The 15,168-nt window shown below is 54.4% G+C and overlaps 1 protein-coding gene across 1 annotated transcript; it reads left to right on the plus strand.

Annotated features, from left to right (window-relative positions):
• Window positions 1-302: 302 nt before the first annotated feature.
• RCN3 (reticulocalbin 3) lies at window positions 303-14,399 on the plus strand. Its single transcript, XM_024351565.3, has 7 exons — window positions 303-415; window positions 860-1,107; window positions 4,933-5,135; window positions 7,764-7,936; window positions 9,841-9,901; window positions 13,290-13,489; window positions 13,869-14,399. Exons 2-7 carry the CDS (start codon window positions 866-868, stop codon window positions 13,974-13,976), a joined length of 987 nt encoding a protein of 328 aa, XP_024207333.1. The 5' UTR covers window positions 303-415; window positions 860-865; the 3' UTR covers window positions 13,977-14,399.
• Window positions 14,400-15,168: the final 769 nt, after the last annotated feature.

Here is a 15,168-nt window from a genome sequence, read left to right on the forward strand (position 1 = left end):
TTTTGTTTGGTATAGAAGTGTTGGAACGTACACCTCTTTCTTAAACCATCCTGACAAAGGGAAAGGGAAAAATACATTTCCCGTGAGGCGTTGTGACTAGAACAGCTGGAGGTGGACGGCAGAGTGCCGCGACGACTGCCAGGAGTTGTAGTTCTCCCCGGCCGCGTCACTGCGGCGTCGCCCACCCTTCTTCCCCCGGCAGGCCGCGGTTTCCTTTGTGGACGTGGCGAGGAGTGCCCGCGGCACCCCGTGCACTCATTGGCCCCGCCCCGTGAGACGCTCGTGCGAGCTCATTGGGCGGGGGGCGGGGCTCTGCGCTGCCAGAGGCGGGGCCTGACTGGAGAGCGGCCGAATTGGGCACATTTGCGGGAACGCAGAGCGGAGCGTGGAGAGCGGAGCGAAGCTGGATAACAGGGTAAAGGGAGTGGGTGGGATAACAGGGTAAAGGGAGTGGGTGGGGGGCCTCTGTCCAGGGAGGGCGGCTCGGGGCGGCTCGGGTCGAGGACCAGGGTCCGGACTGGGAGCAATGACGGGGAGCCTGCCTGACCTCTCGCTGGCCACAACTATGCCCTGCACCTTGCGTGGGATGTGCGCCACGTCTGTCTCTGTAATTCCCCCTGGCAGGTCTGGGACCCCCCTGAGACTCCGTCAGAAGATTCGGTCCTCCCCATAGGTGGCTTTACCTCTAAGCATCCCGCCCTCTTTTCCCCCATCGCCCGCCCTTTTTGAGCCCGAAAGCTTGCAGCCCACTTCCAACTCCCTGTCCTGTCCTAGGTAACCCCTCCACCCCGCCATTCTCCTATCCCGTGTCTGTCCCCATCCCTGTGACCCCTGACCCCTGGCCTTTGCCACTCCCCAGGGACCGATGATGTGGCGACCATCAGTTCTGCTGCTTCTGTTGCTACTGAGGCACGGGGCCCAGGGGAAGCCATCCCCAGACGCAGGCCCTCATGGCCAGGGGAGGGTGCACCTGGCGGCCCCCCTGAGCGACGCTCCCCATGATGACGCCCACGGGAACTTCCAGTACGACCATGAGGCTTTCCTGGGACGGGAAGTGGCCAAAGAATTCGACCAACTCACCCCAGAGGAAAGCCAGGCCCGTCTGGGGTAAGAGAGACATTCGGTTGGGGCGTGTCCAGAGGTGGGGCTTAGGAGAGAGACGCGGGGGTATCGACAGGGGTCAGAGAAATGGCCAGGGGTCAGAGAAATGGCGTGGACTGAACTTCAGTTCTTTGTGAGAAATGAAATTCTACCTTCTCTCCTTGGGAAAAAGAAATTAAGTTAAAATTGAGGCCTAAAGAGGACCTTTGAGACCGGGCGTGGTGGCTCATGCCTGTAATCCCAGCACTTTGGGAGGCCAAGGCAGGCGGATTACTTGAGGTCAGGAGTTCGAGAACAGCCTGGCCAACATGGTGAAATCCCGTCTCTACTAAAAATACAAAATTAGGCAGGCGTGGTGGTGGGCACCTGTAATCCCAGCTACTCGGGAGGCTGAGGCAGGAGAATCGCTTGAACCTGGGAGGTGGAGGTTGCAGTGAGCCAAAATTGCACCACTGCCCTCCAGCCAGGGCAACAAAGTGAGACTCCGTCTAAAAAACAACAACAACAACAATAAAAAAGAGGACCTTTGAGGGCAGCAAAATCTGGGTTAGATTCTGCCTCCTAAGCGCTCCTTATTCTTTTGTCCCAGACATCTCCCCTCCCCAAGCCTCAGTTTCCTGCTCTGTAAATGGCAGGGACTGGTGTGGAAAATGAGGTTTGGCCTTTAAGGAGCCCGGCCAGTGCAGGAGAGTGGCAGAGCCCTGAGTTTCAGGGTGAGCTGGGTGGAATGGAGCCCTGTCCACCCTCTGTGTCCGGGCCTGAGCGCAGGGGGGCGCGATGGGAGCAGCCGCCTTCTTCTGTGCATCCTCCTGACACTGATTGAGCCTGCAAAGGTTTATCGAGCACCTGCTATGTGCCAGGCACTGCTCTAGGTGCTGAAGTCACAACAGCTAACACATCTGTCCTCCTGAAGTTTACACTGTGGTGAGGGAAACAGCAAGAAGTCAATAAGTAGAAAGTGGCTCAAATAGAGATAAATGCATCCAAGAAAGATAAAGCAAGAGAGTCAGAAAGTGTGGAGGGGAGAGGTTGTTGGTGGGGGGGGAGTTGCAATTTTTATTTATTTATTTATTTACTTATTGAGATGGAGTCTCGCTCTGTCACCCAGGCTGGAGTGCAGTGGTGCGATCTCGGCTCACTGCAACCTCCACCTCCTGGGCTCAAGCAATTGTCCTGTCTCAGCCTCCCAAGTAGCTGGGATTACAGGAGCTAGCCACCACGCCCAGCTAATTTTGTATTTTTATTTTTTATTTTTATTTTTTTTGTTGTTGTTTTTGAGATGGAGTCTCGCTCTGTCACCCAGGCTGGAGTGCAGTGACGTGATCTCGGCTCAGTGGAACCTCCGCTTCCCGGGTTCAACCAATTGTTCTGCCTCGTACTCCCTAGTAGCTAGGACTACAACTGAACGCCTCCACATCCAGCAAATTTTTTTTTCTTTCCTTTTTTTTTTTTGGAGACAGAGTGAGACTCTGTCTCCCGGGCTAGAGTGCAGTGGCGTGATCTCAGCTCATGCAACCTCTGCCTCCCAGGTTCAAGCAATTCTCCTGCCTCAGCCTTCCGAGTAGCTGGGACTATGGGTGCACGCCCACATGCCCAGCTAATTTTTTTTTTTGTATTTTAGTAGAGACGGGGTTTCGCTGTGTTAGCCAGGATGGTCTAGATCTGCTGACCTTGTGATCCACCCACCTCAGCCTCCCAAAGCGCTGGGATTACAGGCGTGAGCCACGGCGCCTGGCCTTTTTTTTTTTTTTTTTTTGAGACGGAGTCTCACTCTGTCATCCAGGCTGGAGTGCAATGGCTCGATTTTGGCTCACTGCAAGCTGCGCCTCCCAGGTTCATGCCATTCTCCTGCCTCAGCCTCCCGAGTAGCTGGGACTACAGGCACCTGCCACCACGCCCGGCTAATTTTTTGTATTTTTAGTAGAGACGGGGTTTCACCATGTTAGCCAGGATGGTCTCGATCTCCTGGCCTTGTGATCCGCCCTCCTCGGCCTCCAAAGTGTTTTTTGTTTGTTTGTTTGTTTGTTTTTGAGACAAGGTCTTACTCTGTTGCCCAGGCTGGAGTGCAGTGGCACGATCTCGGCTCACTGCAACCTACGCCTCCTGGGTTCAAGCAATTCTCCTGCCTCAGCCTCCCGAGTAGTGGATATTACAGGCATCCACCACTGTGCCCGGCTACTTTTTGTATTTTTAGTAGAGACGGTTTCACCATGTTGGCCAGGCTGGTCTGGAACTCCTCACCTCAGGTGATCTGCCCACTTCGGCCTCCCAAAGTGCTGGGATTACAGGCGTGAGCCACCGTGCCCGGCCTATTATTGTTGTTATTATTTGAGACAGAGTCTCGCTCTGTTGCCCAGGCTGGAGTGCAGTGGTACTATCTCGGCTCACTGCAACCTCCATCTCCCAGATTCAACCAATTCTCCCGCGTCAGCCTCCAGAGTAGCTGGGATTTCAGGTGCGTGCCACCATGCCCTCCTAATTTTTGTATTTTTAGTAGAGACAAGGTTTCACCATGTGGACCAGGCTGGTCTGGAACGTCTGATCTCAAGTGATTCGCCTGTCTTGGCTTCCCAAAGTGCTGGGATTACAGGCGTGAGCCACCGCGCCTGTCCTGTCCTAAGTGCTTTACATGGCCTAACTCATTTATTCCCCACAACCGCCCTTTTGGGGTAGGTACCGTTTTTTTTACCTCCGTTTTACAGAGGGGTAACTGAGACACAGAGAGGTTAAGTCACTTGCCCACAGTCACACAGCCAGTAAGAGGAAGTGGCTGGATTTGGACCTAAAATGTCTGGCTGTGGAGCCCAAGCACTTAACAACACCAGGAACCTCAGAGAAGGGTGTGATTCCGGGGACAGAGTGGGGCCCTAGACAGACTGGAGCAGAGACCGCCTGGTGCGGGAGGTGGGGCGGTGACTCAGGCAGGCCTGGAGAGGGCTCTGCTGTCTCGGATTTTCGACCTTAGGGAGGGGGCCGCGGGGGCCTAGGGACGGTGACAGGGAGGAGGGCTCCATGTAGTCTCTGTTAATTAGAGATTGGGAGAGGACCGGCCTGGCAAGGCGTCACCAAGGGAGAGGAGAGGGGCCCGAGAGCTGATAGGGGTGGCCCGAGAGAAGGGGAGAGATGGAACCTAAAGTGGCTTGACATGCGACAGGGAGGGGCACAGGAGCCAGGAGGAGCATGGGGAGGGGCAGAGGGAGACTGAGCCCCCGGGGTTGCGGGTGATGGTCCTCAGGCAGTGCCTGATTCAGCCGGGAGCAGGCAGGGGAAAGTCACGGGGCTCAGCACAGGGCAGGGCTGGAGGGAGAGGAGCCTGAAATTGACACGCGCAGCCTGGTAAGGGGGAGGGGCATGGGGCGGATCGGGGCCTGAGACAGCGGGGGATCGGGGGTGTGGTCGTGGCTGTCTGGGTTCAGAGTCAATCTTGCAACAGGGCCCCCTTGGCAAGGGTCACAGTGCGACGCCGCGCTCCCCTTCACCACCCCAGCTCGGCCCAGCGAGAGGTGCAGCACGTGCAGGCCGAGGGCGGGGCCGGCGCGGAGAGGGTGGCCCTGCATCGTAGTAGGTCCCTCCCCCGCAGTGCTCCCAGCAGGCCCGCTCATTCTGGAGAAGGGCGTGACTCGACCTGGGGGTGGACCCTAGGCTGAGGGGTAGGGTCCTCCGGTGGGCTTGGTCCCGAAATTGACCCGCGCCCCTCCCCAGTTAGCCCGCGGACCGTGGACTGTATTTTCAGCCCCGGATCCGAAGTGTCCCAGGGGGCGTGGCCCCGTGCGAGGGGCGGGGCCTGGGGGGCGGGACCAGAGCCTGACGTGTGCCCGCCCCGGCTTGTAGGCGGATCGTGGACCGCATGGACCGCGCGGGGGACGGCGACGGCTGGGTGTCGCTGGCCGAGCTTCGCGCGTGGATCGCGCACACGCAGCAGCGGCACATACGGGACTCGGTGAGCGCGGCCTGGGACACGTACGACACGGACCGCGACGGGCGTGTGGGTTGGGAGGAGCTGCGCAACGCCACCTATGGCCACTACGCGCCCGGTACGCGGCGAGCCCCCGACCCTGCTCCCCATACACCGTGACCCTGACCTTCTGGACCGCCTCATTCTGAGAACCCTGAACCCATTTACCCGGAGTCCCTGGCCCCTAACCAGGCTCTACCCACTTTTAGGAGCCCATAACTGTGAGATCTTCAGTTTCTCACCTCTGGCTTCTCTTTTTTGTTTTTCGTCTGCTTATTTTTCTGGTATTTAGCTGCATGCTAAAAACGATCTTTTTTTCAAACATGAAGTCACAATTAGGTGCTAAAAGCCACTGAACGCACCCAAACAGGGACTTGAAACCTGGGCCCTCAAATTAAAAGTCCAATGCTCTACCAACTAAGCTACCCAGGTTCCCTTCAGGGTTTTCATTCTGGGACTCACCACCTCTGTGACAATATGACTAGGGTACTTGAGATCCCTGGCCAAGGACACCTACTTTCCATGCCTTGTCATCCTGACCCCTAACTTCCGTGACCTCTCATCCTGAGAACCCCAAAGCCAGTTACTCAGCCCCTGACTCTCAGATCCCTCCTTTCTGTCCCAAGTCCCAGCCTCAGTGCCCCACCCCCTGCCACACACACAGCCCTCATTCTCTCCCTCCTCTCCTCTCTGTCCCTGGCCCCAGCCTCCCCGTCCAGCCTGTCCTCCACAGGGCTCCGGGGGCGGGGGTCTTCATGCCCAGCACTGACTCTGCCCCTCCCTCCCCCTCCTGGGCCCCCAGGAGACAGTCCCACTCCCCAGCCGGGACGTTTCCTCCTGTGGCTTTGTTTTTCTGCATTTTCTGCACCAAATGGATTTTCTGTGGTTTTCCTGAACTCACCACACTCTTCAAACCTCTACCTTCTGCCCATATTGTTCCCTCCAGTTACAATGCCCGTCCCCTCCTCTCAGTCAAGCCATCTCAGTCCCTGTAAGCTACCCCATCACAGCCTTAGTCTGGGGCCAAAAGGCCCACTGTCAACTCAAAGTCGGCCATTCCTGTCTCCACACGCTTGGATCAGTTATTTCTTCTCTCTGAGAATCAATTTTTGCATTCAGAAAGTAGAATACATGGAAAAACCCACTGTATGTGCTTTTTTGTGATGATTAAATGCAATATTGTGCATAAAGAGCTTAGCATATAATCTCTCACAAGTTAGCTAATTTATTGGGTGGATATAATATGTTATATAGCCTGGGTGCCATGGCTCACGCCTGTAATCCCAGCACTTTGGGAGGCCGAGGTGGGTGGATCACGTGAGATCAGAAGTTAGAGACCAGCCTGGCCAATGTGGCAAAACCCCGTCTTACCACAAAAAAAAAACTTAGCTGGGCGTGATGGTGTGCACCTGTGATCACAGCTACTCTGGAGGGTGAGGCAAGAGAATAACTTGAACCCAGGAGGCAGAAGTTGCAGTGAGCCGAGATCACACCACTGCACTCCGGCCTTGGCGACAGAGTGAGACTCTGTCTCAAAAAAAAAAATATATATATATAGATAGATAGATAGATAGATATAGATATACACACACACTAATAATATGTTATATAACATATTATATACTTAAATATATATACAACTTATATATAAAGTATCAATATATGCTTTTTTTTTTTTGTGAGGGAGTTTTGCTCTTGTTGCCCAGGCTGGAGTGCAGTGGCGTGGTCTCGGCTCACTGCAACCTCCGCCTCCCGGGTTCAAGCGATTTTCCTGCCTCAGCCTCCCAAGTAGCTGGGATTACAGGCATGCGCCACCATGCCTGGCTAATTTTGTATTTTTAGTAGAGATGGGGTTTCTCCATGTTGGTCAGGCTGGTCTCGAACTCCCGACCTCAGGTGATCTGCCCACCTCGGCCTCCCAAAGTGCTGTGATTACAGGTTTGAGCCACCGCACCCGGCCTACTTTTTTTTTTTTTTTTTTTTTGAGATGGAATGGAGTTTCACTCTTGTTGGCCAGGCTGCAGTGCAATGGCAAGGTCTCGGCTCACTACAACCTCATCCTCCTGGGTTCAAGCAATTCTCCTGCCTCAGCCTCACGAGTAGCTAGGACTACAGGCGCCCACCACCATGCCAGGCAAATTTTTGTATTTTTAGTAGAGAAGGAGTTTCACCATGTTGACGAGGCTGGTCTCGAACTCCTGACCTCAGGCGATCCACCCACCTCGGCCTCCCAAAGTGCTGGGATTACAGGTGTGAGCCACTGTGCCAGCCTTCTAAAATTTTTTTTTTTTTTTTTTTTTTGAGACATAGCCTCCCTCTGTCGCCCAGGCTGGAAAGCAGTGGTGCAGTCTCAGCTCACGGCAACCTCCGCTTCCTGGGTTCAATCGACTCCTGTGCCTCAGACTCCCGAGTAGCTGGGATTACAGGCGTGCCCCACCATGCCCGGCTAAGTATTTTTTTGGTAGAGATGGGGTTTCGCCATGTTGGCCAGGCTGATCTCAAACTCCTGACCTCAAGTGATCTGCCAGCTTCAGCCTCCCAAAGTGCTGCTATTACAGGCGTGAGCCACCGCATCCAGCCTACTGATATATACTTATTAACTCCACAGAAATCTTTGTACCCCAGTAGGATTTACTTTGTCTTTGTTTTAACCTGCTTGGCGTTTCCTCCATTAAAGCTCATCTCACTGAGACCTGTCCTTCCCCAGGTGAAGAATTTCATGACGTGGAGGATGCAGAGACCTACAAAAAGATGCTGGCTCGGGACGAGCGGCGTTTCCGGGTGGCCGACCAGGATGGGGACTCGATGGCCACTCGAGAGGAGCTGACAGCCTTCCTGCACCCCGAGGAGTTCCCTCACATGCGGGACATCGTGATTGCTGTGAGTGGCGGCTGGGGAACCCTGCCCCCCACACCCTTCCGGGGACCCAGGCTTCCGGTTCAGGTCCTGCTTCCCAGCACCGACCTGGGGGCAGGCAGTCACCTGGCTCTCCAGCATCTTGCCGGGGAAGCCAGGCCGCAAACACAGGTCAGAGGACGGTGACCTTTCCCACCTCCAATCTCAGACCCCTGGGGTCTGATCTCTCCTCGTCTGGCCTCCCCCTCCCTGTGCTCGCATTTGGGGTCCAGGCCCCCAGCCTTCCCTCAGACAGCCACTGTGCCCCACCTTATACAATTTCTTTTCTTTCTTTTTTTTTTTGAGACATAGCCTCCCTTGGTTGCCCAGGCTGGAAAGCAGTGGTGCGATCTCAGCTCACTGCAACCTCTGCCTCCCGGGTTCAAGCAATTCTCCTGCCTCAGCGTCCCGAGTAGCTGGGATTACAGGCGCGCACCACCACACCTGGCTAATTTTTAGTAGAGACAGGGTTTCTTCATGTTGGTTAGGCTGGTCTCAAACTCTCGACCTCAGGTGATCTGCCTGCCTCAGCCTCCCAAAGTGCTAGGATTATAGGCATGAGCCACTGTGCCCGGCCAATTTTTAATTTTTTTTCTAGTAGAGATGGGATTTCACCATGTTGGCCAGGCTGGTCTTGAACTCCGGACCTCAGGTGATCTGCCCACCTTGGCCTCCCAAAGTGCTGGGATTACAGGTGTGAGCCACCGTGCCTGGCCCCAAAATGTGCTTTGTTCTATAGAAGAAGGCTTTTTTTTCTTTCCTTCCTCTTTTTTTTTTTTTTAGTTTTTGAGACAGGGCCTCACTCTGTTACCCAGACCGGAGGGCAGTGGCTCAATCTCAGCTCACTGCAACCTCAAACTCTTGGGCTCAAGTAATCCTCCCACCTCCGCCTTCTGAGAAGCTGAGGCCACCAGGCACAAGCCACCATGTCTGGCTAATGTTTTTTTTTTTTTTTTCAGACGGAGTCTCGCTCTGTCGCCCATGCTGGAGTGCAGTGATGCGATCTCGGCTCACTGCAAGCTTTGCCTCCGGGGTTCACTCCATTCTCCTGCCTCAGCCTCCCGAGTGGCTGGGACTACAGGCGCATGCCACCATGCCCGGCTAATTTTTTTTTTTTTTAGTAGAGACGGGGTTTCACTGTGTTAGCCAGGATGGTCTCGATCTCCTGACCTCGTGATCCACCCACCTCGGCCTTCCAAAGTGCTGGGATTACAGTTGTGAGCCACCACACCTGGCCATGCCTGGCTAATTTTTAAATTTTGTGTAGAGACAGGGTCTCGCCATGTTGCCCAGGCTAGTCTCAAAATCCTGGGCTCAATCAATCCTCCTGCCTCGGCCTCCCAAAGTGCTGGGATTACAGGTGTGAGCCACTGTGCCCAGCCCACAGTCTTATAGTGAATGAGTTTGGATATAAATTGGGGAACAAAAGTCGTTTTGCTCCAGAAGGGCACAAAAACAAGGAGCGGAGGTGTCCAGTGTGTCAGAAGAAGCCCCAAAGTGCACCATGTTCACACATAAAGCAGAGGTAGGTTCTAGGCTCTGCTAAACATAAAGGAGCTTCTCCCCTTGGAGGGTGTTTGCTGGGGCTTGAGCAAGTTATTAGGGACCCAGGACAGCTCCCCTTGTGAGCAACAAACCTGTGCACTGCTGGACATTGGGGCCTCCGGGCTTTTGCCCCGTAAATGCAGGTGGTGCCTGTTTGATGATAACATCCCAGAAAGCCCGCAAATTTCCTACATGCCACCTGTTGAGACTGCTCTACTGCCTGCCTCCCACAGCTGCCCGGAGCTAAATTTCCAAGAGAACCTCTCACTCTTACCCCAGGGGTCCAGCCTCCCCCAGGAGCCAGGGTCATCGGCCCCCAGCCTCAATGCCCCTTTCTCCCCCAGGAAACCCTGGAGGACCTGGACAGAAACAAAGATGGCTATGTCCAGGTGGAGGAGTACATCGGTGAGTGGGCCCCAATTTCTTCTTGGGATGCCTGTCCTCTCTCAGGCATGGGCAGGGTTGGTGGGGGTAGCCGGAGGTACATCGCCCATCATCAGAGAGCAGTGGCCCTCAGATATGGGGGCAGGGGCACTCACTGCTTGAGTTCATTTAGCCACCCAACATTTATTGAGCACCTACTCTATACCAGACACAAAAAGCATCTATTGAGCACCTGCTGTGTGTCACGCCCAGGATACACTTACTGAGCACCTACTGCATATGGGTGGTTGCGCCTACAGCAGACAATAACACAGACAAATCCCTTCTTGGGGGTCTGGAGTTTCTACAAAATCAAGGCTCAGGGGCTATGTTTAGTTGAGAATGGGGGTCAGGAAGCTGGTCTTGAAGCTGCGTCTGCACAGCAAACACTGTTTCCTGTTACATGGGATGTTGGGGGGATCCTCACAATACCCCCTGAGTTCTGAGTTCTCCCTGGGCCCCTGCCACTGTCCCTGCCCCTAGCGGGCAAAAAATTTAGTCAAGGAGAATGCTAACAAGGAATTATTTATTTATTTATTTATTTTTTGAGACAGAGTTTTTTTCTGTTGCTCAGGCTGGAGCGCAGTGGCGTGGTATCGGCTGTCTGCAACCTCCGCCTCCCGGGCTCAAGAGATTCTTCTGCCTCAGCCTCCTGAGTAGCTGGGATTACTAGTGCCTGCCACCACGCCTGGCTAATTTTTGTATTTTTAGTGGAGATGGGATTTCACCATGTTGGCCAGGCTGGTCTAGAACTCCCAACCTCAGGTGATCTGCTCATCTTGGCCTCCCAAAGTGGTGGGATTACAGGCGTGAGCAACCACGCCCGGCCAGGAATTTTTTTTTAAGTTTGAAAACATTGTTTATTCTTTTATTTTTTTCTGACCACATCCTACATGAGAAAACATTTTTCTTTCTTTCCTTCTCTCACTTTCTTTCTTTCTTTCTGTCACTCTTTCTTTCTATCTGTCTGTGTGTGTGTGTGTGTGTGTCTCTCTCTCTTTATTAAATAGAGATAGGTTCTCACTATATTGTCCAGGCTGGTCTAGAACTCCTGGGTTCAAGCAATCTTCCCACCTTGGCCTCCCAAAGAGCTGGGATTACAGGCATGAATCACCACACCTGGCTGAGAGAACATTTTTATATTTTTTTCTTAAGAGATGGGGTTGGGCCGGGCGCAGTGGCTCACACCTGTAATCTCAGCACTTTGGGAGGCTGAGATGGATGGATCATGAAGTCAGGAGTTCGAGACCAGCCTGGCCAAGATGGTGTACTAAAAATACAAAAATTAGCCGGGCCTGGTGGCAGGAGCCTGTAATCCCAGTTACTCTGGGGACTGAGGCAAGAGAATCTCTGGAACCCGGGAGGCAAAGGTTGCAGTGAGCTGCAATCGCACCATTGCACTTCAGTCTGGGCAACAAGAGCGAAACTCCATCTTAAAAAAAAAAAAAAGAGAGATGGGGTCTTGCCCTGTCGCCCAGGCTGGAGTGCAGTGGGGTGATCTTGGCTCACTGCAGCCTTGACCTCCTGGGCTCAAGGGATCCTCCCACCTCAGCCTCCCAAGTAGCTGAGACTCCAGGCACAGTGCGGCCTCTGGAGATACTTCTGGTTGTCACTTCTAGAGGGGTGAGGATGCTACTGACGTCTCCTGGATAGAGCCCAGGGATGCTCCTTAGCATTCTCCGGTGCACAGGACAGACCCTGACAACAAGGAGGTCACAGGCCCCAGATGCCAGCAGCTGTCCCCATCTCTTTTTTTTTTTTTTTTGAGACAGAGTCTCGCTATTGTCGCCCAGGCTGGAGTGCAGTGGCATGATCTCGGCTCACTGCAACCTCCGCCTCCCAGGTTCAAGCAATTCTCTTGTTTCAGCCTCCTGAGTAGGTGGGATTACGGGCGTGCACCACCACGCCTGGCTAATTTTGTATGTTTAGTAGAGACGGGGTTTCACCATTTTGGTCAGGCTGGTCTTGAACTCTTGACCTCAGGTTATCCACCTGCCTCGGCCTCCCAAAGTGCTGGCATTACAGGCGCGAACCACCGCACCCAGCCTATCTTCTCAATTACTTCATCCCATTAAGACTTCATCTTCCATTCCTCAGCTCTACCAGGCAGACACTGTCACTATCCTCCATTATATAGATGACACCTGAGGCCCAGGGGGGTTGAAGGGATCTGCTGAAGACAATGGGAAGAGGCAGGGCTAGGATTTGAACCTTGGTGTTTGGGCTCTGGCACCTATTTCTTAACTCCTCCCCAACCAGTAACATATCAAAATGTATAAAATTGGGGTGGGCGCCATGGCTCACGCCTGTATTCCCAGCACTTTAGGAGGCCAAGGCGGGTGGATCACTTGAGGTCAAGAGTTCAAGACCAGCCTGGCCAACATGATGAAACCCTGTCTCTACTAAAACTACAAAAATTAGCTGGGTGTGGTGGCGGGTACCTGTAATCCCAGCTACTTGGGAGGCTGAGGCAGGAGAATCACTTGAACCCAGAAGGTGCAGGTTGCAGTGAGCTGAGATTGTGTCACTGCACTCCAGCCTGTAATCCCAGCACTTTGGGAGACTGAGGCAGGTGGATCACGGGGTCAGGAGTTTGAGAGCAGCCTGGCCAAGATGGTGAAACCCCGCCTCTACTAAAAATACAAAAATTAGCTGGGCGTGGTGTCACGCACCTGTAATCCCAGCTACTTGGGAGGCTGAGGCAGGAGAATCGCTTGAACCTGGGAGGCATAGGTTGCAGTGAGCTGAGATTGCACCATTGCACTCCAGCCTGGGCAACAAGAGCGAAACTCCATCTTAAAAAAAAAAAAGGGGGTGGGGTCTTGCCCTGTTGCCCAGGCTGGAGTGCAGTGGGGTAATCACAGCGAGACTCCATCTCAAAAAAAAAAAAAAAATTTGTAGAAACAGGGTCTTGCTATGTTGCCCAGGTTGGTCTTGAATCTTGGCCTCAAATGACCCTCCTGCCTGGGTCTCCCAAAGTGTTGGATTACAGTCATCACTGCACCTGGCATCTCTGTCACCTGCTAACTGGCCAGAAACATCCTTGCACGTTCCTCCTGCATAGACATTGCTTACTATGTGCCAGGCACTGCCTTGGCCAATGCACACGCTACTTCACATGTGTGTCAATGAAATCAATCAATCATGCAATCAACCAATCAAATGAATTTCACCTGTAACACAAATGATTGCTTATAAGTCAGGTTCTGTTACTAATTCCATCGAAACAGAAGAGGACGCTGAGGCAAGAGAGAGGGTAGTGAGTTGCTCAAGGGCCTGGTTCAGGAAGTATCAGAGCCAGGATCAGCCCCCAGCTCCACTAGACCCCCAGAGCTGCCCCTGACCTTGTCCCCTCTGTCCTGGCCCCCAGCGGATCTGTACTCAGCCGAGCCCGGGGAGGAGGAACCAGCGTGGGTGCAGACGGAGAGGCAGCAGTTCCGGGACTTCCGGGACCTGAACAAGGATGGGCACCTGGACGGGAGTGAGGTGGGCCACTGGGTGCTGCCCCCTGCCCAGGACCAGCCCCTGGTGGAAGCCAACCACCTGCTGCACGAGAGCGACACGGACAAGGTGCAGTGACGGGGCCTCGGCAGGAGCGAGGAGCGGGTGGGCATTGCGGGCCAGACTCCAGAAAGGAGCAAGACCTGGGCCTGGAGCTCAGGGTCCCTTTTAGGTGGGATAAAAAAAGAGGGACAGAGAGAGAGAGGAAAAGAGAGGGGACGGAGGCCCAGAAAGAGAGGGGGACAGAGACCCAGAGAGAGAGGGGGACAGAGACCCAGAGACCCAAAGAGAGAAGGACAGGGACCAAGACAGGGGGACAGATTCAGAGAGAAAGGGACAGAGGCCTAGAGAACAAGGGTCCCAGAGACTTCGGGACACGCTTGGATGCAGGGAGGGCTTTTGAAAGCAGGGCCGTGTTGTCCCTTCTGAACCCTGACCCTCCCTCCAGGACGGGCGGCTGAGCAAAGCAGAAATCCTGGGTAATTGGAACATGTTTGTGGGCAGTCAGGCCACCAACTATGGCGAGGACCTGACCCGGCACCACGACGAGCTGTGAGCCCCGCGCACCTGCCACAGCCTCAGAGGCCCGCACAATGACCGGAGGAGGGGCCGCTGTGGTCTGGCCCCCTCCCTGTCCAGGCCCCGCAGGAGGCAGATGCAGTCCCAGGCATCCTCCTGCCCCTGGGCTCTCAGGGACCCCCTGGGTCGGCTTCTGTCCCTGTCACACCCCCAACCCCAGGGAGGGGCTGTCATAGTCCCAGAGGATAAGCAATACCTAGTTCTGACTGAGTCTCCCAGCCCAGACCCGGGGACCCTGGCCCCAAGCTCAGCTCTAAACCGCCACCAACCCCTCCAGCTCCAAATCTGAGCCTCCACCACATAGACTGAAACTCCCCTGGCCCCAGCCCTCTCCTGCCTGGCCCGGCCTGGGACACCTCCTCTCTGCCAGGAGGCAATAAAAGCCAGCGCCGGGACCTTGTGTGTCTGTGTCTGTGTCTGTCTGTTGTCTGCCTGTCTCTATGAAGGGTAAGGGGGCCCTGGAGACGGTTTGGGGGCTGTGACTGGGAGTTGGGGGCTGAGACATGCAATAGGGGACCAGGCATTTGAAGGAGGGGTGCTGGCTGTTGGAGGGATTGGAGGGCGTTCCTCGGTATAAAACAAACAAACAAAAAAATTTGGGCCAGGCCCGGTGGCTCACGCCTGTAAGCCCAGCAATTTGGGAGGCTGAGGCGGGTAGATCACGAGGTCAGGAGTCCTAGACCAGCCTGGCCAACATGATGAAACCCCGTCTCTACTAGAAATACAAAAATTAACCAGGCGTGGTGATGGGCACCTATAATCCCAGCTACTCTGGAGGCTGAAGCAGGAGAATCGCTTGAACCCGGGAGGTAGAGGTTGTCATGAGCCGAGATGGCGCCACTGCACTCCAGCCTGGGTGACAGAGGGAGACTCTGTCTCAAAAAAAAAAGGGAAAAAAAGCCTGGACTCTGCAGCGCACAAACCAGACAGGAAGCCCTGCCCTCTCAGAGCTCCAGTTCTGTAAGGAAGAGAGACAGCGACCTAAAATATGGCACGGCGCAACAGACGCTGTGAAGCAGGGGAAGCGTGTAGCAGTGTGGCAATGTTCTGATGACTGAGAGGCTGGGAAAGGTCTCAATGGTAAATGGAGTGAAGGAGGGAGCCACGGAGAGATCTGGAGGGAGAGCATTCCAGGGAGAGAGAAGAGCAAGTAAAATGGCCCTGAGGCA

Source organism: Pan troglodytes, chromosome 20 (assembly GCF_028858775.2).
Source record: "Pan troglodytes isolate AG18354 chromosome 20, NHGRI_mPanTro3-v2.0_pri, whole genome shotgun sequence".
NCBI lineage: Eukaryota > Metazoa > Chordata > Mammalia > Primates > Hominidae > Pan > Pan troglodytes.